The sequence below is a fragment of the Condylostylus longicornis genome, unplaced genomic scaffold, assembly GCF_029603195.1.
Source record: "Condylostylus longicornis isolate FDR11 unplaced genomic scaffold, ASM2960319v2 ptg000018l, whole genome shotgun sequence".
Taxonomy (NCBI): Eukaryota; Metazoa; Arthropoda; class Insecta; order Diptera; family Dolichopodidae; genus Condylostylus; species Condylostylus longicornis.
Window position 1 is genome coordinate 11452722 of NW_026577987.1, and position 26623 is coordinate 11479344.

The 26623-nt window shown below is 25.8% G+C and overlaps 8 protein-coding genes across 11 annotated transcripts in view; 6 read left to right on the forward strand and 2 right to left on the reverse strand.

The window, feature by feature from the left end:
• The first annotated feature begins 564 nt into the window (after positions 1-564).
• LOC129606520 (cathepsin L) lies at positions 565-7958 on the forward strand. The gene is made up of 4 exons (XM_055516873.1): positions 565-741; positions 1330-1430; positions 6734-6936; positions 7004-7958. Exons 2-4 carry the CDS (start codon positions 1338-1340, stop codon positions 7722-7724), a joined length of 1017 nt encoding a protein of 338 aa, XP_055372848.1. The 5' UTR covers positions 565-741; positions 1330-1337; the 3' UTR covers positions 7725-7958.
• Positions 2852-6669, reverse strand: LOC129606519 (PDZ domain-containing protein GIPC3). Of its 3 annotated transcripts, none has more exons than XM_055516871.1 (2): positions 5828-6669; positions 2852-4856 (listed from the first exon to the last, which is right to left on the reverse strand). In XM_055516871.1, exon 2 carries the CDS (start codon positions 4344-4346, stop codon positions 3300-3302), a length of 1047 nt encoding a protein of 348 aa, XP_055372846.1. In that variant the 5' UTR covers positions 4347-4856; positions 5828-6669; the 3' UTR covers positions 2852-3299. The 3 variants fall into 3 exon arrangements, with proteins under 3 accessions (XP_055372846.1, XP_055372847.1, XP_055372844.1); XM_055516872.1 differs by having other exon boundaries at positions 5356-5880; XM_055516869.1 differs by having other exon boundaries at positions 5171-5880.
• A 2339-nt stretch (positions 7959-10297) lies between the features above and the next one.
• On the forward strand, positions 10298-12260 carry LOC129606224 (probable phenylalanine--tRNA ligase, mitochondrial). Its single transcript, XM_055516405.1, has 3 exons — positions 10298-10839; positions 11158-11847; positions 11909-12260. The coding sequence occupies exons 1-3, from the start codon at positions 10348-10350 to the stop codon at positions 12074-12076; spliced, it is 1350 nt and encodes a 449-aa protein (XP_055372380.1). The 5' UTR covers positions 10298-10347; the 3' UTR covers positions 12077-12260.
• A 140-nt stretch (positions 12261-12400) lies between these two features.
• Positions 12401-14345, reverse strand: LOC129606225 (GPI mannosyltransferase 2). The gene is made up of 2 exons (XM_055516407.1): positions 14105-14345; positions 12401-14047 (listed from the first exon to the last, which is right to left on the reverse strand). The coding sequence occupies exon 2, from the start codon at positions 13908-13910 to the stop codon at positions 12585-12587; it is 1326 nt and encodes a 441-aa protein (XP_055372382.1). The 5' UTR covers positions 13911-14047; positions 14105-14345; the 3' UTR covers positions 12401-12584.
• Positions 14346-16563: 2218 nt separating this feature from the next.
• Positions 16564-17815, forward strand: LOC129606483 (uncharacterized). Its single transcript, XM_055516826.1, has 4 exons — positions 16564-17026; positions 17078-17273; positions 17341-17448; positions 17528-17815. Exons 2-4 carry the CDS (start codon positions 17151-17153, stop codon positions 17813-17815), a joined length of 519 nt encoding a protein of 172 aa, XP_055372801.1. The 5' UTR covers positions 16564-17026; positions 17078-17150.
• LOC129606375 (uncharacterized) lies at positions 17783-18512 on the forward strand. Its single transcript, XM_055516679.1, has 2 exons — positions 17783-17885; positions 17963-18512. The coding sequence occupies exons 1-2, from the start codon at positions 17870-17872 to the stop codon at positions 18289-18291; spliced, it is 345 nt and encodes a 114-aa protein (XP_055372654.1). The 5' UTR covers positions 17783-17869; the 3' UTR covers positions 18292-18512.
• Positions 18513-18540: 28 nt separating this feature from the next.
• Positions 18541-19877, forward strand: LOC129606376 (uncharacterized). The gene is made up of 2 exons (XM_055516680.1): positions 18541-18967; positions 19034-19877. The coding sequence occupies exons 1-2, from the start codon at positions 18728-18730 to the stop codon at positions 19244-19246; spliced, it is 453 nt and encodes a 150-aa protein (XP_055372655.1). The 5' UTR covers positions 18541-18727; the 3' UTR covers positions 19247-19877.
• A 2938-nt stretch (positions 19878-22815) lies between these two features.
• LOC129606191 (calbindin-32) overlaps positions 22816-26623 on the forward strand; it is a 75965-nt gene continuing 72157 nt past the window's right edge. Inside the window, exon 1 of one of the 2 annotated variants that reach the window (XM_055516348.1) lies at positions 22816-23074. The gene's annotated coding sequence lies outside the window, so the exon portion shown is untranslated. The remainder of the gene's footprint in view (positions 23075-26623) is intronic. The other variant, XM_055516349.1, reaches the window with a different exon arrangement.

Below are 26623 nucleotides of genomic sequence, written 5' to 3' on the forward strand. Positions count from 1 at the left end.
AATATATTATAACATTTTGACATAAAAACGAGTGTATAATGTAAAAAAAATTAAAATTGAAAATATGTAGTTCAAATGTGACGGAAATTAGAGAATTCTCATTTTCTCAATAAGATTTAAAATTTGTTTTAATTTAATCAAATAGATCAATTATTTTTTCTCAAAAGATCATAAAAATATTATAAAATTAAATTATAAAAACATTACAAAATTAAACATGCCAATCAAAAACAAAATCAAATCAAAATAAAATGAACGGATCTGACGTACATGCATCAACTCAACTCATATTTTTATAAAAACCTCTTTAAATATTTTAAATATAAAGTATATATAAAAAAAATCTCTTTCTCTAAATTTATTTTAAAAAATAAAACATGCATTTTCAATACACAACATAAAGTCGAAATTCTTTGTACGCTAAGTAATGTCGCCAACAGAAATGTCAATAGAGCAGCTGTTTATCAAATGCGTTTTTGTTTTTTTTTATGATTTATTCCCCCGCCCTTCATTTCTGTGAATTTCTTTGTCTTTCAAACAAAAACTAGTTGTTTTTAATTAAGAATCGTAATAAAAAGTTTTCTTTTAGAGAATTTTGTAATTTGTACGTTAATATTAAAATATACTTTGAAAAGATAATACATAATATATACATAAGATTAAATTTGCAAAGCAAATACATAAATAAACTAATAAAATTTTCAGAAGTGCTTTTTGGAATAATAAAATCAAAAATATCGAGTAAGTTGAAAATATATGTATGTACATACTTTTATTGAGATTTAATAATGTTAATTAATAGTGATTTTGGTGAATTTTTTTATATTTTATTTTTATTACATCATTTTTTTTAAAAGCTTTATATTTTAAAAATATTAAGTGCCACTATTTTCAGTGGTAAATAGGTAGGTACCTACCTACATACATATATATTTGGACCTAAGGACATATTTGGTACATATTCTAAGCATTGATTAAGAATGTAAAATAAAATTAATTAAAATGTTTTTATATTTTAAATTTTATTCTTAAGCAATGATAATCTACACAAAACTTAAATTTAAACATGGTCATAGGTACCTACTTTTAGAATAAAAAATATAGGAAACAAAATCTTATTTCGCGGCAAGACTTCAATTTATTAGCGGAATCACTAAATATTTAGTTCTAACCTTATATTTTAAAAATGTTTTAGTTTTTTAAAACAAAGTCTAAATCCAGTGCAATAATATTATATACATACAAAAGTTAGGATATTTTTGTTAATTTTATTTCATATAAAGATAAATATATTAAATATACATATGTATTTATTTTTTTTTCTTTTAGAATAAATCATGAAGGCGATTGCTGTTATTATATTATTTGTTGCTGTGTCAGATGCATTGAATCTAAAAGATTTAATAAGAGAAGAATGGTTAGCATACAAGGTAAAGAAATTTTTTAATACTTTTATATTAGTCATCCTTTAATATTATTAAATTTTATTGAGTCATTTTAAATATGAAATAACACTAAATATTTTATAAATTGCTATCGTGTGCGAAAAAAAAACAAGTTCTTCAAATACTATGAAAAAACAATTTTAAAGCACGGTATTTGTTTTTTTTCTTTCAATTTATCCTGAATATGGCATCACACCATAAGGAATATTTGATTTCTATAAAGCTGTTCTTTTTTAATTCAATAAATCAAAACCAAAAACATTTGTAGATGACATATGTATATGAAATGCAATAGGGCCTTATTTATAAAATTTTACAAAATTTTTAAATTTTATACAAATAATTATATTTATGCAAACATATTGTAAATACAATAACTATAGGTACCTACTAACAATTTTAAATATTTTTTAATATCAAAAATGAACTAAAAGCCAAAAGTTCATGCAATTATAATCTTATACATTCATAACTTTTTCTAAACAACAGTATAAACCGAGTTTAAAATTTCGTGATAAGAATTGTCATTAATATTTTTGTACAATATATTTTAATTAATCATTCTATATTTTTAACAAAATATAATAATATAACTAATATATATGTATGTATGTGTATTGAAATGTACATAACATATTATAATGTTGTATCACACATACCTATAGATTATTAAAATATAATGTAAAGCCTAAAAATTTACTTGTAAAACTGTTATTTCTCTTTAAAGTGTGTTTCACATAAAAGAAAAACAAATTTATATCTAAAAGAAAAACATTAATTTTACACTTTAACCGTTATCGGCCACATATGAGTATGTACGTATAACGTATATTTTGTATTTGGGTGGTCTAATTCATGTGATCTATATTTCTTTTATTTATTTAATCATTTCCTTAAAATTAGGCCATTAAATATAAATTTTTTTATTTTGATATTTATATACATATGTATGTATAAACATAATATTAAAAGACGTTAAAGCATTATTTCTATCTTGCTTACAACGCAATTAATTTTGCTTTTCAGCGCAAATTCAATTATGAGTAACAAATTTTAAATGATACAATTCATATGTTATCAATTTTATAATTAAAAAAGATGTATGTACATACATACATATGTGCATATGTACAAGTGTATGTATAAAATGACTTTAGATTTCATCGTCCTTTGTTCAATTTTTAGAAATTGACTCACAATCTATATGTACACATATTGAATTTCGCTTTTTTTAAAAAATTTTGCTAAATTGTTAGTAATCAATTTTATAGAATATTTTAAAAGCATTGTCCCCTCAAGTATTTGAGTAAAAATTCAATACTTACATAAAACGATCTTATCATTTTGGAATTCTGTAAAGTTATTGAATTTCAAATGTAAGAAAAGCAAAATATCAATGTTTATTTTGATATATACATATGTATGTATAGTTTGATATTGGACCTAAAAATTTTGCAAACACAGTACAAATGTATTTAGAAACAAAACGATAAATCGAAGAAAACGTTTGTACAAACGAATATTTAATTGAAAAGAACTTATGATTGATTCAATGTTTTTAAACTACAGAATGTAGATATGGCACAATATCAATAGAATCTTTTTTTATTTTTTTTTATTTTGTTTTTTTTTCTTTTTTTTTTTTGCGATTCAAGCAATAATACAAAAATTTTTTAATAACTTCATAAAGCAATCATAATTTATTAAATGCAAACAAACACATAAAATTTTTCTTAAAAAATAAATTGAAGGTTTTAAAACAATAATATTTTTCATAATTTAAATAAATTATATTTATTATGTATTTTTTTTTTTAAATTTTGTTTTCTATACTTTAAATATTTGATACTTATTTCACTGCCCAATATCTATATTCACAAATTTTGGTTTGGTTCTACCTTGTTTAGCGTCAGTTATAGCACCCCATAATTCAATAATAAAATCATCAGTGAAACCAAAAGCATCCAAATCAGAATTATCCAACGCTTCCGCAAAATCCATTGAATTTGTTTTATTTTTTCCTAATTCCCAAATTTGTGTAGCTAAATCTGTATCATTAATACCTAAAAATGAATCCAACAATAAATTAATAGCATCTAAAGCAGCTTGTTCCATATCATTTGATTTATTGCATATTTCAACTTGACCATTTGCCTTAAATCGTAATGTTTCTTTACCACTACCATAATTTTGCGATGATTTACTTTTAACGCCACTTCGGGAATCTCTTGGCCCAATACCTTGAAAACCACTTTTCATAGGTTCAACCAATCTTAAAGTAAAAGTCGATCCCCTTGGAATATCTTTTAGCATTCTTGCAACCTCAAAATGACGTTTTCCAACAACGCTTTGTTCATTTATTTTTTCAATATGATCTCCAACAAGAATATGCTTCAATTTATCTATAATACTGTCTTCTTTAATACGTTTTATAAATGCATAGCCAACACCATTATCAGTAATTGTTAATCCCAGTGCATCTTCTGATTTAATTATTTCAATTTCTTTTGGTTGCCCTTTTCTGTGAGCAAATATAAAATCATCTAAGCCTATTTGGCCACCCAATAATTTTCCCATATCAATTTTATGGGTATTTAAAGTACAAAATATAATTTCGTCCGGTGTTATTTCATAGCATTCTGCAATTTTTTGATATAATTCTTTAACACTTGAAAATCCCTTAATGAAACCAGTTGGACTACCATGAGCTAATTGACAATGAAAAACTAATTGAGTTCTTGATATTTTGTTTGCAGTCGGTTGTTGTTGTTGAGCTGATTCCATATTTCTTTGACTAATATCTTCGTTTATATTTTTTAAATTATTGCTATCTAAATCCTGATGATTGTTATTTGCTGAATCATATCCCTGAGATTTTCCTTTTTTATGAAACAGTGGCATCCTTCAACGTCGAATTATAATTTAATTTTTTTTTTGTATGCAATAACTTGTATTATCGTGTGTAATAATTTTTGAGGCTTTAATTTAACTTTAATACTTAAAATTTTCTTGAAATTATTATTTTTATTTATGACGAAAGTACATAGTTACACATAATTTTTATAATTTAAAAAAATAATTTGAATATAATTTTTCCCAAAGTAAATTCAATGCTACCAAAATGACGAATCAAAACTAATAATATTAAAAAAAAAAAATTAAGTCTTTTCTTCATAGAATTTTGTTTGTAGTTTTTCTCTAAAGTTTTTACATAAATTGTACATTATCATAAACAAAAAGAAAAATTTATCTTATCAATAATATTAATTTTTTTTATTTCACTTTAATCTTATCACGATCACCATTTTGTAATGTTCTCCTTGTCTTTTTTTTTGTATTATTATTTATCTAATGATAAATTAGAAATTGTGTAAAGAGAAACCACGTCTTCGTTATAAAGAAATATTTTATCTAAAAAGTAGAAAAAAAAAAAACAAAATAAATGGTTTAATTTCGATATCTTTAATATCTAATATAAAATTACAACTAATATTTCATTGGTATGTCAAGAAAAAATAAAAAAAGAAAAACAATAGTTACAATTATTCTTTATTGTAGTTTAACATGCGGTATTTATTATTAAATATTGAGATCGAAGGTTTAAAAGCTTTTATAAAAGTATTTTCGATTTTCTTAAGATAGCAGTAATTGAGAAAATTATTTTTTTACGATAGAAAAATACTAAATTTTAATTAGAATTTTATAGTCATATTGTAAAAACTTACACCCCATGTTAAGATTAGAGTAAACACTTTCTGTACCCCACATGACAAAAATCTCATAGAAATTTTAATAAAATTATCACAAATTGTTATAGAAATTTCACTAGTTGGCAAAAATAGTTTTGCATGGCTACATACATTAGACGTATTTATTAAATATTCTTCCTGATTTTTGAAGTGAAATTTACCTTTGTGTTAATTTTAATTGTATGTTTTGCCTCTATTGTGCTGTTTTTTTACTAGTGTTACTTCATAATTCTTTTGTCTTTTTTTTGTTTTTTTTTCTTTTTACTTAATTCCCTAATTGTGAGAAAGACAAGTTTTAGCGAACTTTTACAGCTTTTATTTTATTAAAACATTATTTTTTATATATTAGAACAAAAAACACTTTAAGTAGCAATTTTAAGCGGAATCATAATTTATTGGAAAAAGTCCCAGTTACTTAGAAACAAAAAGGAAAATTTTACAATAATTAATTTAAAAGCTTTCACATTCAATTGCAGTTCTACCGAATCAAAAAACGAGTTGTTCTACAGTTTTTCTTTCTTTCTTTTTTTTTTTTTGAATGAAATGAATTTCTCCAATATAATTGCTCGACTTTGAATTTCACTTAATAAATCTTTTAAACTAAAATTAAAATATAAAATTTATGTTGTTTACCTGGCAAAAACAAAAATAAATAAATTATTTGTTTAATAGCGAATAATTTTTATTTGTAGTTTAATAAAGTAAATTAAAAAACGAAAGATCAACAATAGCACCGAAATTAATTTTAATATGTAGTATGTATTAAATTATTGACATATGTATCTAACTGATATTCATAAGAATGATATACGTATTAAATTTTAAAGTACTTATACCACTATTGGAAAAATTAACGATAGAAAGAGACGTAACAAATTTCTACTTTTTCTGCATTATGTGTTGGTGAATACAAAAAAAAATTATAATATGGATACAATATATAAACAAACAGGTGCGATATAAATATAAATATACCTGCTTCAATACAAATTATTGTACAAAGTAAGAAGTTAAAAATGAGAGTAACTTTTAAATTTTCGTTTTCTCACATAGATTGAGTTAGTGTAGAGTATAAATATGGTAAAGCCATCTAGTAATCATTGCAATTAACTCATTTAATTGAGTTATAACTTTTCATGCTATGTAAAAATCTATGTCCATATATGATACATAATATGTATGTTACCTATGTTTATCCATTTTTCAAAATTAATAAGTTTCCTTTTACGTTATAGGTATAATACTATAATATGTGCATATTTAACACAATATAGATATACATACATAGGTATATCACTATTCTGTTAGTCGCATCACTTGAGGTATAGTTTTCAGTATAAAATTTCAAATTTCGAAATTGTTTTTATTTCGAATAACTAAAATTTTTGAAAAACTTAATGGATCGTTTTTCAAAAATTCAAGTGAGGCAGGCGGCCAACAGAATATGACTTACACTAGTATTATGTACGATAAATTTTTAGTCTTGCAATACAATGATGAAAAAAATAACTAAAATAAATATTTTTTTATCAATGTCAGATGGAACATCACAAAAATTACAATGAGGCAACCGAAGAAAATTTTCGAATGAAAATTTTTTTGGAAAATAGAAATAAAATTGCAAAACATAATCAAAAGTTTGAACAAGGATTACATTCCTTCAAATTAAAATTAAATAAATACTCAGATATGTTGCCATATGAATTTGTTTCAACAATGAATGGTTTTAACAAAAGCAATAGGTAAACAAATAATTATATGTAATTGGAAAAATTTTTTTATTATATCAACTATTTTTTTTTGTTTTAGTATTGTTACATATTCTTCAAACAAAGAATCTGGGGCAACATTTATAAGTCCAGCAAATGTAAAATTACCGAATTCAGTCGATTGGAGAACAAAAGGTGCCGTAACACCAGTCAAGGATCAAGGACATTGCGGATCGTGCTGGTCATTTTCCGCAACTGGTTCATTGGAGGGACAACATTTTAGGAAAACTGGAGTATTGGTATCATTATCTGAACAAAATTTGGTTGATTGTTCATCAAGTTACGGAAATAATGGTTGTAATGGGGGAATGATGGACAATGCATTTAGATATGTCAAAGATAATGGTGGTATTGATACAGAAAAGTCCTATCCATATGAAGGAATAGATGATACTTGTCATTTCGAAAAATCTGCAGTAGGCGCTACAGATAAAGGTTTTATGGATATACCAGAAGGGGATGAAGAAAAGTTAATGCAAGCTGTAGCTGTTCACGGTCCAGTCAGTGTTGCGATTGATGCATCGCAACAGTCTTTCCAATTTTATTCCGAGGGAGTATACTACGATGAGCATTGCAGTTCAGATCAGTTGGATCACGGTGTCTTAGTCGTCGGCTACGGAACAGATGATAGTGGCACTGATTACTGGTTAGTTAAAAACTCATGGGGTACAACATGGGGTGATAATGGGTTTATTAAAATGGCAAGAAACAAGAACAATCATTGTGGAATTGCTACAGCGGCTTCCTTCCCACTTGTTTAATCTAATACCAAATTCTTTTTTATAAACTCAATCATTCCTTCACTTTAAGTTTTCCACATTCCTCATTTAAATATGTAATCTAATTAGTATACAATATAGTTACACATTTCCTTATCTTTTATAAATATAAGTTTGTTAATTAGAATAATTAAGATAATGTTTATTAAAATTCAGTTGATTCTATTGATATAATTATTAAAAACTTTCGTTTGTAATAAAATATTTTTTAATACAGTTTCATTTTTCTTTTAACTGAAATTTTGTTAAGCCCCTAAAGCCTCAATTTCTTCCTACCTTCCACACAGGAAAATCAACTGTATGACCAATTTAATTATAAAAAGTTTGAGCACAAGTTATAGAACTTTTCATAACTCTTTTACAAGGGGTAGTTCACAAAACATTTCTTTGTTCAGCTTTTAAGTGTTATTATATTGTTTTTGTTATGTATTCGGTTTGGGTTTACGGTTTATATGCGTATGTATTCTCTAACTTTCTAATAGTACATTATAAGATCATAACCACAACTATTTAATCCAAATTCACAATTATATAAAAAATTAATGGTAATTTTTTTTTTAAAAGAACTAGATACTTATGCGTTTGTGTTACTATGTAGATACTTATTTAGTTTTAATATTTTCAGCAAAATTAGAAAAACAGCTTATTAGTTTCGTCCCGTCTTTCCGCATGTCTGTTTAAAAAACTTTTACACTTTAAAGGTGAATTTTTTTATGTATTTTTTCAATTTTTTGAAATGTGTGAGTTGTGCAATAATCATGTATGTTTCGATATCGCGATATTTCCATTTGTATAAACATGAGGTATCGACTATTTTAAATGAATATTTAATTAATTTGATTAAATAATTAAATTATTTTGAATAGCAGCGAAGATTGTAGATTGCGGATTGCAAAGAACTAGTAACAGTGCACCGCGTCCAGAAGATATAGATCTATTGTGCACCCCAACTAGGTGTGGGACAAAGCCCTAAACCATCCCTCGAAACCCACCCTTCTGATGAATTCGAGCAACTTTGAAGGGCCGGTAGACCACAACTCCGCCGACGTGAGCACGTAGTTCCCCAGTACCTCCCTTCTAATGCGGGCGAAGGTCCCCACATTCTCGGGGTGTTAACCAATAGCTGTTTAGCAAAAAAACTCCTGCATCAATAGTAGATGTTTGATCGTGTCTTTCCTCTTTCAAACAATTTAATTTTGTCACGTGTTATTTTGTGGGGATGGATTTGTCAACTAAACAGAGCTAATAAACGATATTTTGACATGTACATACATATGTATGTTTGAAAAAAATCTTTGTATGTATTGTAAACGTGATACGCTTTCGAGTATGTTGTAAACTTTGTACCTAGGTTTTTTTTATATTAAAAGTATAATTGAATTAAACACCATAAGATTTGAGTTCTATTGCGTATTCTCTATCAAAACCTATATGCATATAAGCATATGTAAAAGTTCGACATAATATTATGTTTTACATGCATATGTATGTATGAGTTGAATATACGATGTCGAAATTCGCTTGAAGTCGGCTTCAAAAACCTTACGTAAAAACCTACGTAAACAAAAATATCAAAAGTATTTCTGTAAGCCGTGATATACTAATAATTAGTATATCACGGCTTAATACTCACTAATAATTAGTATAGTTAAATTATTTAACTTTTACTATCTCTGTCTGGTATAAGAAAGTTTTAAAAAACTTTATAAAGTTTTTGCATACAAAGCGTCTGGGATAATATTTTGTGAACAAAAATGAGAGAAAATGATGACATACTCATTTTCTCAATGTTTAAAGTTTTCTCAAGTTTTGTAAAGTAAAATTTAGTGTTTTAAAAACATTAAAAATCTTACAGCTGTCGAAATATTTATAAAGCTTCGACAACTATAAAGTTTTTCTTTGTTATGTCAGAAGGCTTTATTTTTCAAAAAAAAAAATTTCATCAACAACCATTTTTTTTCACACCTTTTAAATTAAAAATAACATAACCAAATTAGGTGTTCACAAATTGGTTTTCCTAAGCTGCACACGTTAATAATCCAAAATCAAAAGTTTCAGTTTTCGGTATAAAAGGTTTATCACATATTTATAAAGCTTTTAAAAGTTTTTTCAACATTTCCGTCTGTTTTTTTTTCTTTTTTGCGAGAAATTTCGCCATTGTTTCTTTTTAAAGTTTTTTCTAGTTTTATCCCAGACCTACTGTTTACTAATTTAACAGTAAATTAATTTAGATTACTTTACACGTATGTATGGTATATAATAATTATATTATGTAATTGTAAAATAAGTTACTTTTTTGGGTAATGCCATTTCATTAAAAGTTTTAGAGTTTTTACTTCTGTCAAAATTTTGCAAATTAAGTATATTGAGTGTGATATAATAACATCTTCAATCTTTTTCATGAATAAAAAACATTTTTAAGAGTATTTTTTAATTCAGAAGTAACATCTCTATTTTTCAATTCCACGGCTGACAGATTTTTGTTATGTCAAGCTTAATGCACACAAACCTTTTATACATTATGTAAATAATGTCAATAATTGTCAATCCTTAAACACGTACGACCATATGCATATGTTTGTTGTTATTCCTAAATTTTCTTGAAATGTTTCGTATTTTGTTTAGATATAACAAAAATTTTTTAAAATCCGTTCTTAAAGGAAAAAGATCATACGCTACAAATCCAAAGTTTCAAAATACTTTAATCATTGGAAATCATACATACCAGACAGATAATTGGACAAATGTTACTCCTAAAATTTTATCATTTATAGGATTAAATAAACATTTAAAAAAAAATCACCCTCTTTCAATAATACGACAAAGAATAATTAATTATTTCTACTCATCATATACCTCTAGTAGAGGTAACCCTTTATTTAGCGTGTACGATCAATTACATCCAGTGGTAACTGTTGAACAAAATTTTGATAGCTTATTGATCCCAAAAGAACATCCAAGTCGTTCAAAATCAGATTGCTATTACATTAATGATAAATATTTGCTTCGGGCGCACACTACTGCTCATCAAGTAGATTTGATTAGATCTGGTTTGGATAATTTTCTTGTGTGTGGAGAAGTGTACAGAAGGGATGAGGTAAGTAAATAAACATGCATGTACATATATACATGAAAAAATGGGTTATGATAAGTTACATAAGTATACCTACTGCAATGGTTCTCTAAATTTTATCTAATTAGCGCGTCAAAATTATTTTTAGTTTCCTTTTTTTGTGGTGAATTTATGATCATCCATCATGGTAAAATTGAAGAAACCATGAACCTGCCAAGCCATAATTTGGTTATATTGCATACAAAATAATAAATGTCCATTAATTTTATCGGTTCATATTTACAAATCATACTTTTAATTTTACGCTGAGTTTCAATTTTAATTTTTTTTTTTATATTTTAGATTGACAAGACACACTTTCCTGTTTTCCATCAATTAGACGCGGTTCGATTAATTACGCGAGATAAGTTATTTGAGCAGAATCCAGATTTAGAAATATTTGAAACTCATTTTAAAACCAATTTAAATCATTGCTCTCCAGTTGCTTCTTCAAGTTCCAAATGCATCGACCAATCCAAGCAACCATGTCATACAATGGAAGCTGTCAAATTAACAGAATTTGAATTGAAATCTGTTCTTTTAGGACTAGCTAAAGAATTATTTGGTAAAAATATCGAATATAGATGGGTTGATACATACTTTCCTTTCACCCAGCCATCTTGGGAATTGGAAATATTATATTTAAATAACTGGCTAGAAGTTCTTGGATGTGGTATTATGAGGGATGAAATATTAAAAGAAGCAGGAGTACAGAATTCAATTGGATACGCCTTTGGATTGGGTTTAGAAAGATTAGCAATGGTTTTATTCGATATTCCCGATATTAGATTATTTTGGAGTAACGATACTGGCTTTCTGTGTCAATTTAGTGAAAAAAATATTAAAATTTTGAATAAATATAAACCTATTTCTTCATATCCACAATGTGTGAATGATTTGTCATTTTGGTTACCAGAGAAAATTGAAGATCAATTTCATTTGAATGATTTTTATGATTTGGTTAGAAATATAGGCGAGGATATTGTGGAGCAGGTTGGAAATTACAAGTTATAATAATTTAGTTTTATGTTAGTTTTTTTTCTTTTTGTTAAAGGTGACATTACAAGATAAATTTAAACATCCTAAAACTGGTAGAGTCAGCTTGTGTTTAAGAATTATATATCGGCATATGGAACGAACATTAACTCAGGATGAAGTAAATCGAATACATAAAAAAATTGCGGATGCTTGTGTAAAACAATTCAACGTTAAAATAAGATAACTTAAATATAGCTATCCAAAGAAAACTAAATTATTAATTTTAAATATCCTTACAGATACATATATTTATGTTAAAGTATACAAATTTATGTAAATTTTTTCGTTATGATTAAGATTTAACAATTTACATAAAAATATTGAACTAAAATACAGTATTTGTTTTGGGTTGTATATTTTTCAAGAAATCTTCAATCTTTAAATTAAAATAGGCGTACTAATTTTTAACTCAAACTACATTCATACAATATTACTTGCTAATAAAGTAATAGAAACCTACACAGTCTTAAGTTACAATGGAAAATATTATTTTTGCAAAAGGAAATACTTTAAAGAAAAAGCACAAATTTTTAATTTTCAATTAGCCTAAATATCTATATACAATAACCATTTCATGGCTTTTTTTTATCAAAACTGTCCGTGATAATCTTCAGTTGTTTAATAGTTTTTATTAAGTCCATATTTAGATTTTCAATTAAACTTTGTGCGAGTTGGAAAAATAAAGGTAAAAATCACGTCCATGGATAAAAGTTACAAAAAAGTGTAGTTCCTATTAAAAAATATCCACCAAACCAATAAAGTAAAAGTGAATACTTTCTTTTAAAATTAATTTGATCGAATGTCTTTGGTAGGCAATCAGCAGCAAACCAAAATAAACAAGGGTTGGCCGAAGCTAAGAGTCTAGTACAAACTTGAATGTAAACAAACAACGTGCAAAAAATTACTAATATTAAGCAATGCAAAATAAATGGTAATGATTTCCATTCTTTTAATGTTGAACTAAAGCCATTTATATTAAAATGGGAATACAACTTTTTCATACATCTAAAAATATTTGTAAATAAAAACAATAAAATCGGAAAAGCTAGAGAAAAGTTTGGTATTTGTCTAAATTTGTAATATTTTAAAAAACCAAGATCCCAATAATGATTTTGGACATATGAATATGGAAATGGAATATTTTCATCACACCATGGTGAATTTGAGGAAATCCTGGGACCTGCCAGGACATAATTCCGTTGTTTTGCATATTCAATTATAAAGTGTGAATGTTGTACATCAGAAGACTGCAGACAGAAATTTTGAAACATAAAAAAATTGAAAATTGATAAAGGTATTAAGGCTAATCCTAAAATAGCAACTAATTTGAAAAGATCCCAAAAATTTTTTTTCAGGTAGATTTTTCTGAATGTAAAATATACAGGGTAACCAATGTTCAAAAATCCATTCGAACGGCATAAAATACTCAATCCCAAAGCAGCAGTAGTTTTATAAAATGGTAGATGATTTACACAACTTAACATTAGGCTAAAACTAAGCCAACAATAAAGCGACTCGGAGTAAGGTGCTGAGAAAAATATTGATGCTGGATTAAAGCAAAATAATACTACCGCCATCCATGATTTGTTAGGATCACCAAATATTCGTTGTGTTAATTCATATAAGCAATTTGCTCCCCGATGAAAAAAATACACGTTTAACAATATACTAACCACTAAAGATGCCGCTCTAAAAGAGCATGTATAAAATGTCATTGCTAGAGCAATTTTAGTACAATAATGTATTATTATTGGATAAAGTGGATAGAATGCCAAGTTATTTTCGTATGTATAACCATATTCTGCAATGTGCAAGAAGTATTCTGCATCCCATCTTCTAAATCCGCCAAAAAGAAATTCTGATAATTTATCTATGATGAAAGGAGTTGAACTCAAGGTTTTCGGAGATTTAAAAACATCTGGATTGTGATCTGGTATCAACACATTTGCAATAAACTGCAAACATATTACAATTATTCTACTTGATATAGCAAGTTTGGAAACTTTTCCATTTGCCATAATTGCGCAAATGAAATTTTTCTGACGTCATAAAACTTAATTTACATTTGAAAACTGAAATAAAATTCCACAGATTTGAGGTTTCTTTTCCTGTTAAACAGCAACTTCTTATTTAAGGTTAAATTAGCTGACCCGGCCTTAAAAAACATTGATGCAAATTAAAGCAAATTAAAGCAATCTATATTTCAACTTACTTGAATTGCAGCAAAGCTACCATCTATTATTTCAAATAAAAAATTTCAGATAAAATATGTTTTGAAAACAATGTTCGACATATTTAAAATTTTCGTAATAACCAACTTTTATAATATTCTTACATATGTATGAAAAAAAAAAAGTTGACACTTGGAGTATAAGTACTCGTATCGTACGTAGTTTGCAATAACATATTGTAATGTGATGTGATATACGAGTATTGGATTAATTTACTTTGCACGACACTTTAAACAAAAAGTGGTTGATTTTCAAATACAATTCACAATTTCAAATACTGTTGGAGCAATATTTTAAATAAATTTTAAAAATATCCTAGCTCCACATACTTATAAAACAGGGAGCTTTTGCACATGAAATTAAATTTTTTAAATTGAATGTTGAATATTTTTCAAAAGTTTTGAAATTTTTCATTTTTTTGCTTTCAAAATTAATTTTTTCCCGTAAAAATATATTTTGTATTGATAAAAAACAAGTTCATATCCCTGTCTGGAATAAAACTGAAAACACTTTAAAAACAGAAACAACGTCAAAATTTCTCGCAAAAAGAAAAAAAATTCGCATTTAAAAAAAAAAAATAAACTAGACGGAAAACTTGAGAAAACTTTTAAAAACTTTATAAATATGTGATAAACGTCAAATTTCAAAGTATTTATCAAACATAAACAAATATTTTTTGGTTATACCGAAAACAAAATCAAAATTTTATTTTGGATTGTAAATAAGTGTGAAACTTATAAAAAACCGTTTATGAACCCATTTTAGTTATTTTATTTTTAATTGAAAAATTTTGAAATTTCAATTGATATTTGAAGAAGATTTTTTTTTCACAAATAAAACCTTTTAACATAACCAAGAAAAACATATGTTTCAACAACTGTAAGGATTTTAAATGTTTTTAAAACATTAAATTTCACTTTACAAAACTTTAAACATTGTGAAAATGAGAATGTCATTATTTTTTTCTCTCCTTTTTGTTCAAAAAATATTATCTCAAACGATCTGCGTGCAAAAACTTTCTTATACCAGAGAGACCTATTATTTCGATTAAAAATTTTCATTAAAACAGAATGATTTTATTCCAGTATAGTTCTATTCATATATGTTTCTAATATGCATTTTTTAAGGAATTGGTTTTAATAGTCCCATCTCTTTTTAAGTTGTCATTATTTTATTTCACTAAAATAGTATATTGCGCGGCTGACGACTGATAGAAATACAGGTCTCGACCCTAAAAGAGAGTTATATTTCACAGCTGACAAATTTACACGTCTTTTATGGGATCTATAGAGAGCCTTTATTAATATAATAAATCTCTCAACCTTTTTCGAATTTTTAACAAGATCAACTTTTTTTCGAATTTTTAATTAGAAAAAAATAAAATTCAATCTTTTTCTTCTTTACTAGTGTAAAAATGTAAATTTTCAAAGTTTTGTGTTATTAAAACATTAAAAAATTTTTTTTTTATTGGTATGAAAAGAAAAGTTCCTTTTATTCGGAATAAAACACTTTTTTTTATTTTTGCTAATATATTTCGTGCGCACATACGCGTTTTATCAAAGCTGATTTTCTTCTCATACGCACTTTATCAAAGCTAATTATATTGGTACTACATTCACACAAAAAGCAGAGTCCAGACCTTTATTTTTTTTAATGTAAAGGTATAGGATAATAATCGGAAAATAATCAAAAATGTGCATCAATGCAACGTCGATGCAATAAACATTTACTGATGCTATACCGATGTGATGCGTTTACTTTGCTGATGCAATATTATTACGACATTTTTGGACACTTTCTAAATCGTACGAATCGTGTCAAAAAATAATTATTTTGAAAAGGTTTTGTGTAAAAGTATTAAAATCATTAATTACTGAAAATCTATTAAATAAAAGTTTTTAATTTCAATTAAGTTTTGGTGATTTTAATATAATGAAGCAGTTAAAAATATTAATACCGTGCATAAAGAAATAATTAACTTTATTAGCTATTGAGTTAAAATAATAAATTACTAAATCATTTAAAAAAAACTTTGATCAATACAAAATCACAAAAAAAATTGATGCACAGCTGATTTAATAAGATGCGCATACGATGCGTATTTTTGACATTTTTAGACACCAAACTTTTAAGTATTATCGTACTGATGCATTTTCGTACATGATTTTTACATGATTACACATCGATGCTGCATCGATTACTTTCCGATTATACCTATATTGCCAAAATCATATTGGTACTGTTTCTTTAGCCTAAATTAATTTTTAGTTTAATCGCCGCTCACGTAGAATTGGAAATTCGAATATTCTCATTAATTTTCCATAAACTTTTTTTTTTAATTTGTAGAAATCGCTGTTTTCTATGTCATTTGGCATGCAAAATTCCATTTGTGCGTTTGGCTAGAGTTAACTTGATTTCATTGAAACAGGATTATGTTTCGCTTTTTTTATGTTAATTTTAACTCAAACATACTTAAATTTTGAATGAATTATGTGAACATTTTTTTTATTGATTTACTTAATATGTAACAATTAATAACTAATACATATTACTCAAATAAATCTAAAGGGAAAGTTAAGTGTCAGTACGGTCTTTTTCAATGCATTCAATGTAGTACATATTGTACAAAAAAGACATCATAAAGCTTTAATTATTAGCATTACACTACATTTATCAATTTTGCAGAATCAATTGTAAAATATACTTACTAGGCAATCAGAAAATAATCATTATTGCGAGCTCTGAAATTCAACTTCAACAGATAAGTCATGTCAAGTTAAAGGAATTTAAATTTTAACAACAAATGCTGAGGCGCAATTCGTTTTGGGAAATCACCAATTTCAAATTAAGTTGTTTAATTTAGTAATTTCAATATTTTGCTTAATTATCTTATTAATTATGGGGTATGTATTTATATTTAGTTATTTTCTTGTATAAATTTATTTTTTCTTCAGAAAAAAAAAACGGATTTCGTAATTTTCCTAGATGTGATCAAATAATTAGTATTATGAAAAACCGAACATACATATGTATATGGGACGTAACTTAAATGCTAAGCATAACAAACCATTTAAACATGTTGGTCCTTTAAATTACACAGAAGATGATATATTGATCTACACATTATATATTTGTGGGCCTATCAAAAAGGTAAGTACTTACCTTACTAAAAAAAAATATAAATTAAGTGCACATTAATATAAAAAATAAATCATAGACCGATAAAAATAATTTGGAAAGATATTTTTCTAAGTTTGGCCAACTAGAAAACGTCAAAATTATTACGAAAAAGAGTTCATCTAGTAAGAGTGGGAGTTTTAATTTTGTAAGTAACTAATTTACATATGTATATAAATTAAAATTACATGAAATAGAGAATAAAATTTACAAAATGTTTTTTATAGGCTTTTGTTAATTTTAAGGAAGCTGAATCAGCTTCAAAAGCATTGAGGTGTAAGCATCACTACTTGGGCAGTGGAATTCTAACTGTTAAAAGTGCGGATAGTTATAACCAACCGTTTCAAAAAAAACTACAAGAACCTGATATAGAAAGTTCTGACAACGAAGAATCAAATATAAATTATTCTATCTTAAATCTAAATGATGATTGCATGCTCATTATGTTTAAATATTTATCTTTCTCGGATCACATTAAAATGTCTGTTCACGGTTGGACTATATATTCCAATTAACATATAAAACTACAAAAACTCTTTTTTATTGATTTTAAGGATTCATTAACGCTAATGGATTTCCGACAAGGTAAATAAAGATTATTGCTTAGTTGGTGTAAATACGACATTAAATATGTATTCACTTATGATTTCGAAATTCAATAGGATTACAGAAAATGGGTCATCATCTTGAAAATTTAACTTTTAGTTCTGATTTAAGTTCAAAAAACTGTACTCGTTTTATACACTTTGCATCTATGTTTTGTCCAAATTTAAATAAATTGCAAATGGATTCATTAACTTTAGATTACTACATTTTTCAAAAAATTTCTATTAATTTACAAATCATTCGTCATTTGGAATTACAAAATTGTTCAATTAATGACGATGCCATAAATATTTTTTCTAATATAACAACTATCGAATATTTGGATCTTACAAATAATAATGAATTATCTGGTACATACACCAATTTAAAAATCTTAAAACATTAATATTAAATTCTTGCTCAAATATAGAACCACAATTTTTTTCAAAAATGTGTTCTAAAATAACAAGCATACGGGAGTTAAATATTCGTCATTGTGACTATTTAAATACTTATGCCTTTAAATCATTAGTCGAAAATTTAAATTAATTGGAAAATCTTACAATATGTTCGTGTTATGAAACTAACGAACTTGAGAAAATAGCTGAATTAAAGAATTTAAAACATTTACCGATATATAACTAAGATAAACTAAGATAATATAGAATCGAAATGTTGCTTTTTAAATTGGTTGAAAACAAGAAAATCAGTTAGAAACACTAAAATTAACCAAGTTCAACTGCAGTGATTTCAAAGAAAATAACATAATTAAATTGGGGAACTTAAAACAATTAGATTTGCCATACGCCTCATGCACAGAAAACTTTATACAAGATTTATCAATGCTAAAGAAGTTGAAAATTTTAAATATACCTGGTGTATCAATTAGTAATAATTGTATATTAAAATTTATCACAAAGTCGCCAGTTATTGAATTTATTGATATATCGGAAAATATACATAGCCAGGATTGTGAAAATTTTCTCAAAAATATTATTGAAACTTTGAAAAACCAAAGTCGATGTAAACCATTGACCTTAAGAATGAAAATGGGAGAAGATTCAACAGAGCCTAAAGAAGAAGTATATTGCAAAACAATGTTATTTTTGTTTTATTACTTACACATATTTCATTGTTTTATAAACTAGAAATCATTTCTGAAAGAGAACGGAAATATTTTAAGAATAGATTATTCTGAAACAGATTTTATAATGAAACAGTTTGATTCTGATTTTCGTTTGTTTCCCGATGATCATCATTACGATTCCGAATTTGGTTATAATTGGTACCCTGGTGATAGGGACTCTAGCAGTGATTATGAAAGTACTTTTTGGTATAATCATTGGAGTAACCAGTGGTAAACTATGGTAAAAATTTTTGTATTTGTATAGCCATATAATAATTTTAAACGAGGTAGGTATATATGTCGAAATAATAGTATTAACCTGCCTAATAGCCAATCTTTTAATTTAACTTGTTTACGGAAAATCTCATTTAAAAAAATATTTGGTTATATTTTTACCGTAATTTTCTACAGAACTTTGGTTGTGGCTTGAGGTTGAATCTTTTAAGTTTAGAAATTTTATTCAAAATTTATTTGAATTTAACTAAGTTAATTTTTCATTTTATGTTTAGATAATCTGTTGCTGTATTTCATGGGAGTCTTGTGTTTAGATAACCTGTTACCGTATTTCGTGGGAGTTTTATTTTCTTAAAACGAATTAAAATCTTGCGGAAGGCTAGGTTTTTGAAAAGAAGAACAAGAAGGTAACAAGCTGACTTTCTTTTTCGATAAAATATGAATTTATAATTTTTTTTTTTTCAAATTTTCAAAATATTTAATTTTATGTAATAATTAAATATTTAATGTAGTATTTTTGAATAATAGAATACAAGTTGGGGATTTTATTACGATTTGTTTTATTTTTTTTTTAAATTATGATTTTATTAATTTATGTTATTTGTGAAATTTAATTTTTTTTCGAGTACATATGTATTGTTCTCGTGCTGTTCCGTACCGTTAAAAATCAAATAAATTTTTAAATCTGAGCCCTGTTCAAAAATGTAATGACATCTACTACATTTTCTAAATTTAATGTTCTCTATAGAAATGCTTAATATACCAAAAGCAGCCAATATGAAAACACAACTAACCAATATAAAATTGTTGTAACTTTCATTTGCATCTTAAATTACAAATGATATTGCTAGAATATAATATAAAAAAAACCCATAGTCAAAATACAGTAGCAATAAGAATTGCAATTTTGGTAATAAAACAACATGTACTAAGTGTTTTTGGTTTGGTATGTATAATAGGGAATTTGTATAAAACGTATGAAGTATGCATTTTCCGTATATTTGTAAGACACATTTAAACGATTTACTGGCAAAACTATGAAAGATAGAAGAAATCTTATATGGGTTAGCACACATTGTAGCGCATCAAAAAAAAAAAAACAAAAATTTTAACTTTGACAAGCTATATCTCGAAAACTATGTGTAAAACCTAATTAATTGTTTGACCGAAAGAAAAGAGCAATCAATTACGTGTAAAACAAGCCCTCGACAGATACTTTGCATTGTATGGTTCCGAAGTTATAAGCATTTATTTAAGGCTGTAGCTCGAAAACGAGTGTATCAGCACTCCCCCACCAATACGATTTTTTGTCGGAAATTGATCAAAGAATCATCTCTGAAATTATTTGAAACAGCCTATATAACATATAAAATAAATAAGGCAGTTTCTAATTTTTATGCATTTTCTTTTATATACATTACATGTATACATACATACTATGTATAATTGTGTATAACAAACATAATGTACAGTAAAACATGCAATATATCCTACCGTACGCCCAGAAAAAATTGATTATATTTTTTTGAGCTTCAGTATATTTATACTTAGCCGAATAGCAAAACATAAACAAAAAGGAAAATGTTTTCATTTATGTATTTAACTGACAATAGTAATATATATGTTTGTACTATAGTAAGAATATGTCAGCTGTAATTTAAAAAAGTTAATAATAACATTATAATATAAGCTTACACCGATGCGAAAAAAACAACATACTATAGTTTATTTTTCTTTGCGATAAATTCTCTTTCATGCGCAACAATTTATGGTGGATATTTTTGTATAAATTGTTTCAATAGCAGTATGAGGTGAAAATTTTTATCATATACGTTATAATAGAATAATTGAAATAATGTTATGTATCAGTGTCCCTCAAATTATTTATAATTAAATTCTATTTTATTTATTAAAGTATAATAATTATTCATTTTATAAAAAATAATACACATATATTTATCAATTAAATAAACAGAGATTCCAGGATTAGTCATACATATTTAAAATTTGGTTTAATATTTTCATCTCTGAAGATAATATTATTAATATGCATTTAAAAAGAACTTATTTATTGAACATTTTCCTATATGTAAACAAAATGTGAAATATTGTTTAAGCCATGTTTCCCCGTCCTTCTGTCGATTACTCAAAATAATTTAGTTTATCAAAGTATGCAGATGTTTGCCATAGTACTTTGAAAGTGATGTGTACGTGTGTACTATTAGAACCATTATGTTTAACAAAAGTATAAAGTATAAATTAGGTTATTTATTTATTTATTTATTTATGTTTAGCTCAAACATTTTACATAACTTAAAATTAAAGAATGCATATACAGATACATATTTTTTAGACAGAAACAAATTTTTGACTTAAATTTAAATTTAAAAATTTAAAAATTTAAAAATTATACAAAATAAAATTTATTAGTAATAATATTCCATTAAATATGAATATAAACAATGAAAAGCTAAAACAAGAATTTATTAAAATAAAGCAAAGGGTTATACTTAACTATAAGTAAATAGAAGCTTTTTCATCGTGTCTTTCTTCAGTGAAAAGTCAAGTCTGTGCTGGTGTTTGTTGCATAAACGCAGCATTCTGCTGACAGGTTCATGTTTCCCATAATTGGTCTTATGAAAAAGAATCATGAAAATATCCGGGAAACGAGATCTAAGGTTGGAATTAATCACATTTTTATTTAAAATGTCGGGGGAGATTAAGTCAGGTTTCATAAGCTGAAAAATGAATAACAAACCCGCGACGTCACGTCTTTTACCCAGTGTGGGTAGGTCAATTAATTTGAGTCTGTGTTCGTAAAGTGGAAGAATGCTGGGGTCTTCCCAAGGAAGAAGGCGTAGTGCGAACCTCAAAAATTTTTTTTGAATAGACTCAATCCTATTATATGTATGTATATCGTAATAGTTTGACCACACTTGTGAAGCATATTCAAGATGAGGACGGACCAGGCATTTGGTTATGCGGCAGTTGCTATACATCTTCAAAAATTATTCAATCTAATAAACAAATATTCAAGCTACAGGTGGAAATTTTGATGATTTTGTTTTATGTGAGAAGGTTTCTCTATAATCTCCAGAAACTAAATGAGGTATATAGAATGAATAAAATTCTGTCTGAATATAATGAAGTTTTTTGTGAATAACATTTATTTTTTCATACTTAAACTTATAAGCCCTGTCATTCTGCAACTTCTCCAAATATCTTTTTACAAATACGTATGCAATACATGCACACATATACATATATGTTTATATTATTATAAATACATATAAATTTTTTCCACCTCAACTGTGAAAAACAAAAAAAAAATTACTGTTAAAATCGTCATTTCCCCTTCAATTCATGATTTTCTATATTAATTTTTTCTATTCACATTAGCGTAGGTGAATTTTCTTTTTATTATTTTTTGCTTTTTCTTATATAAATTATGCATGTTGGAAAATACAACAGAGAAAGGAAACCGATTTGGAGAGAGCTTTCCTTTTTTAACATTTTCTCAATAGAAATAGTCTAATTTAGATTTTCGTCTAAACTAAACGGATTTCATTGTAAGGAAATAAAAATCTTAGTTTATTTTTGGTGTTCGAAAACAAAGGATTTATAAAATAAGTTTAGTAAAAAATTTTTACAATTTTATTTATAACAACATTTATTGAAATGAAGTGAAAATTTATAAAAAGAAAAATAAACAAATTATATTTATTTAAAAAATCATATTAGTATTTTTGAAAAAGAAAAAGACAAAAGCAAAAGAATCAATTATTAAAATAATTGTAAACTTTTGAGGAGAATATCATTTAAGAAAACGGTAAAATTAATACACATATTTCACCTAAATCAAAATTTAATTGCTTTATTTTTTTTTTTTTATTTTTATAACACATATTATGTATAAACCCCACCTATGATAATTTAATATACTATTAAATATTTTTGAGGATTATTTGTATCACAACTGTTATTCCACTATTAAAATATTAAACTATCATAATGAAATTGAGTTATTGCATGTCAATTACAAGTTATAAAATAGAATTGTGATTACCTTTACAAAAAAAAAACATAAAAATAAATTGCGTTTCAAAAAGGTCCTTTTATTAATAAATTTTAGAATACACCTTTATTTTATATTTTTACCGTTCTTCTTAGTTTTATAATGTACATAACATATATATGTATCATTCTAACCGTAATGGTCACTGTAAATTTGGAATATTAAGACACACTAGGAAAAACACACGATGTTTTCTTCTTTCATAACATAAGTTGGGCTTAAATTTCGTTTAAAAAAATATGAATATGTGCATATATATAACAAAATAAACCGGCAAAATTTCATACAAATATAGATGAAATATTTTCAGAAATGTTAAATATTATTTTCTGCACCAATCTATCTTGTTTTCACCAATTCTTTCAATTTTCTTATAGAAATCATAAATATCCTCTAATAACATTTTTCTGGTCCTTATTCATTTATGTTGATTTTTTTCATCTTAAACTCAGGAATTAACAATTGTGTTTCCAATTTGTATTTAAGGGCGCTTATAGCTTTAATTTTAATTAAAAAAAGGTAGTAAAAACCTAGTAACTGACACTTTTTATAAAAGATCAAAAAAATTTTTATTAAAATTAGCTTATTTGAGAATTTTGAATTTTTAATCAAAAATAGACTCAATGTCGATGTGTAACTTGCATGTGTCTGTGGCATGAGAAATAATTTTAATAATTTTAATTGACAATTCCTAACAATAGAATTTTAGATTTGTTTTTAAATTTACATAGTTAGAAAATTGCTTAAAAATAAATTGATTCAAATATAAGACATATTGTTAAAATGGCCTATAGTTATGCAATTTGTTTTTATTAGAAAATAATTCCCGTTTTCCTTTATTGGCATTTTTCAAATATTTATAACAGTGAAACCATAAAGATTTTTCAAATTTTGCAAACGCAGAAAAATAGTGGCTGACTTCTTCTATCACGCCATACCATACTTGAACTTTAAAAAAAAAATGGCTGCTAAAATTTACCATTACCTAAAGCCCGTTTTTTACCAAATTATTTTTATCGTTTTTCTTCTTGACCGAAAGGTTTAGGAATCTGAAATCTTAGCAGTTTTAAGACACTAATGACTAGTTCATTTCGTTAGAAATTTTTTTTTACCTCCACGACCTCTCAAGTTATTGTCTGACGAAATTTGTAAAATTTGAATTTTTGGCACCTTATATTTCCGAAACCGTAAGCTTTTCCAAATTTCTATAAACGCAGAAAGCTAAATTACATGCCACTAAAAAATATAATTATTTTCTTTAATTTCCGCAAATAACCCTTGAATTCGAGCATTGTTATGATAACGTGTCTTTAAATTTTTTTTTTGGTTTATTTCAAAGATTGTATACTTACAATGCTCATTCGAAAGGTATGCAATTTTTTAAATATATTCGTATATGAATGAAAGCAATTTTAATAATATAGTTAAAAAGCAGTATTTTCACTTGTTGAAGGGAAAAGTGCTAAATTACAAACCATTGGTTTGACACAACTTTATTAATGTTATGTAACTGTTACAAAATTGGTTGAATGGGAGATTTTTGAACAAGAATTTGGCCGATTAATGGTAAAAGTAACGAGCATTAATTTTGTGTGTATATTTTAAAATTAATTTTAAAAGTTTATGAGAATTTTTGATAATTTAACAATAGTATACTTGTATCTATTACAAATGTGTACATATAATGGGTTTTGATAGCGCTTTATTTCTTTATATTAAAAAGCGGTTTCGTAGTTTTTGAATTTTTGCTAAATTAAGGAATAAAGTTAGATAAGATCTCATACCATATATAATATATGATAGACATTTCTAATTTAATTTTTGTAGTTGTTCTATGAATAATGAATTTTACATAAAACAGTTTTTTAAAAAAATTTCATATCATAGTTCTACAGACGCAATTCTAGATCTAAATAATATTTGCTCATGAATTTTTAGCATATTTCATAAAATTCCTCGAAATTTAGTTAGATAACAATATGTGATCATATTTAAAATTAAACCCACAAAATTTTGATTTAATAAATAAATATATTTGTATGTTCTTGAAGTATGTGATTTCCAATAGGTAAGATACGTTCTAGTATTTTATTTCCGATGCAATAATCAATCACTTGGGTCATATATAGTTTCCAATAAATTATACTCGTATGAGTATAATAATTTTTTTTACTACTATGTTTTTTACTGTTATCTTAATATGTTCATTAATAATCATTTAATTGTATTTACCCTTTCAGTTGAGTCTTTAATATTATTCCTTACCGTTTTTGATATATTCAGAGATTTTATACTAAAATAATTTGTAAACAAGTGATGTATTTGAAAGCTTTTGTAACATTTTTTTTTGTTTTCAAAATAGTGACGTTTTATAACGTTGAATGAATGTTGATTTTTGTTTTTTTTTTTTTTTTTTTTCGTAAAATGCTTAGACAAAAATTGAATAATAATAACAAACTTAATAAAATAAGAAACAACGAGAAAAAATAGAGTTGACCGTGTAAACTCTGTGATACCCGTACGAATTTGTTATCCTATTTGCTAATAAATATGTTATGTCATAGCTGACTACAGGACTGAAAATGACTTTAAGTTCCTATATTACTATATTAAATTATGCAAAATTTCAGTACTGTATATGTTTTCAATATTTTCTATATTACTACCACCCGAACCAGTGCTCCGATCATGTCCTATTTAAATAGGGTTCTGGTATTTACTATAGTGGTTCTGGTATTTACTATATTATATACGTTCGTACGGGTATGAAAATTCTAAATAATAAGGAAAATATTTACAGTGCACGAAAACAATTGTAATATTTTTCAGGAGTAATTTTACTTTGTTTTCATTTTTGTTTTTAGAAATTAGTCAATTTTAGTTTGATTATCATGTCGATTTCATTTAAGTAATTGTTTCATATTCTTTAATTATGGATCTCTTGTTTTCGGCCACCTTTTTAATTACTTCAAATCCGTGCTCTAATTTTTGTTAATGGATATATTATTTTTCAAATTTTCTTCTTCCTCGTGAAAAATGCTTCTCTTGAAAATTACATTATACGAATCTAAAGATACACACTCACTTTCTGCCAACTTGAACAGTATAAAGGGAGAATAAAAATCGGACTATTGATACGGCTAAATAATTTCAGACAGACGTACAAACTCATGACGGTCAGTATCACAACTTAAATCTTACAGGTAGAAAAGAGAACTTACAACAATTCAATAGTAGTAAATTGATATTTTTATTTAAAATTATTTGAAAAAAAAAAGAAAAATCTTGATATGAGACTATCAA

Excerpts from the sequence above, each read along its gene's own strand:
- LOC129606520 (XM_055516873.1), top strand. The coding sequence starts at position 1,338 with ATGAAGGCGATTGCTGTTATTATATTATTTGTTGCTGTGTCAGATGCA. Across the intron at positions 1,431-6,733 it reads AAGAATGGTTAGCATACAAG|ATGGAACATCACAAAAATTA; the intron begins GTAAAGAAATTT and ends TATCAATGTCAG. Across the intron at positions 6,937-7,003 it reads GGTTTTAACAAAAGCAATAG|TATTGTTACATATTCTTCAA; the intron begins GTAAACAAATAA and ends TTTTTGTTTTAG.
- LOC129606519 (XM_055516871.1), bottom strand. The coding sequence starts at position 4,346 with ATGCCACTGTTTCATAAAAAAGGAAAATCTCAGGGATATGATTCAGCA.
- LOC129606224 (XM_055516405.1), top strand. The coding sequence starts at position 10,348 with ATGTTTCGTATTTTGTTTAGATATAACAAAAATTTTTTAAAATCCGTT. Across the intron at positions 10,840-11,157 it reads AAGTGTACAGAAGGGATGAG|ATTGACAAGACACACTTTCC; the intron begins GTAAGTAAATAA and ends TTTATATTTTAG. Across the intron at positions 11,848-11,908 it reads GCGAGGATATTGTGGAGCAG|GTGACATTACAAGATAAATT; the intron begins GTTGGAAATTAC and ends TTTTTGTTAAAG.
- LOC129606225 (XM_055516407.1), bottom strand. The coding sequence starts at position 13,910 with ATGGCAAATGGAAAAGTTTCCAAACTTGCTATATCAAGTAGAATAATT.
- LOC129606483 (XM_055516826.1), top strand. The coding sequence starts at position 17,151 with ATGTATATGGGACGTAACTTAAATGCTAAGCATAACAAACCATTTAAA. Across the intron at positions 17,274-17,340 it reads TTTGTGGGCCTATCAAAAAG|ACCGATAAAAATAATTTGGA; the intron begins GTAAGTACTTAC and ends AATAAATCATAG. Across the intron at positions 17,449-17,527 it reads AGAGTGGGAGTTTTAATTTT|GCTTTTGTTAATTTTAAGGA; the intron begins GTAAGTAACTAA and ends TGTTTTTTATAG.
- LOC129606376 (XM_055516680.1), top strand. The coding sequence starts at position 18,728 with ATGCTAAAGAAGTTGAAAATTTTAAATATACCTGGTGTATCAATTAGT. Across the intron at positions 18,968-19,033 it reads CAACAGAGCCTAAAGAAGAA|AAATCATTTCTGAAAGAGAA; the intron begins GTATATTGCAAA and ends TTTATAAACTAG.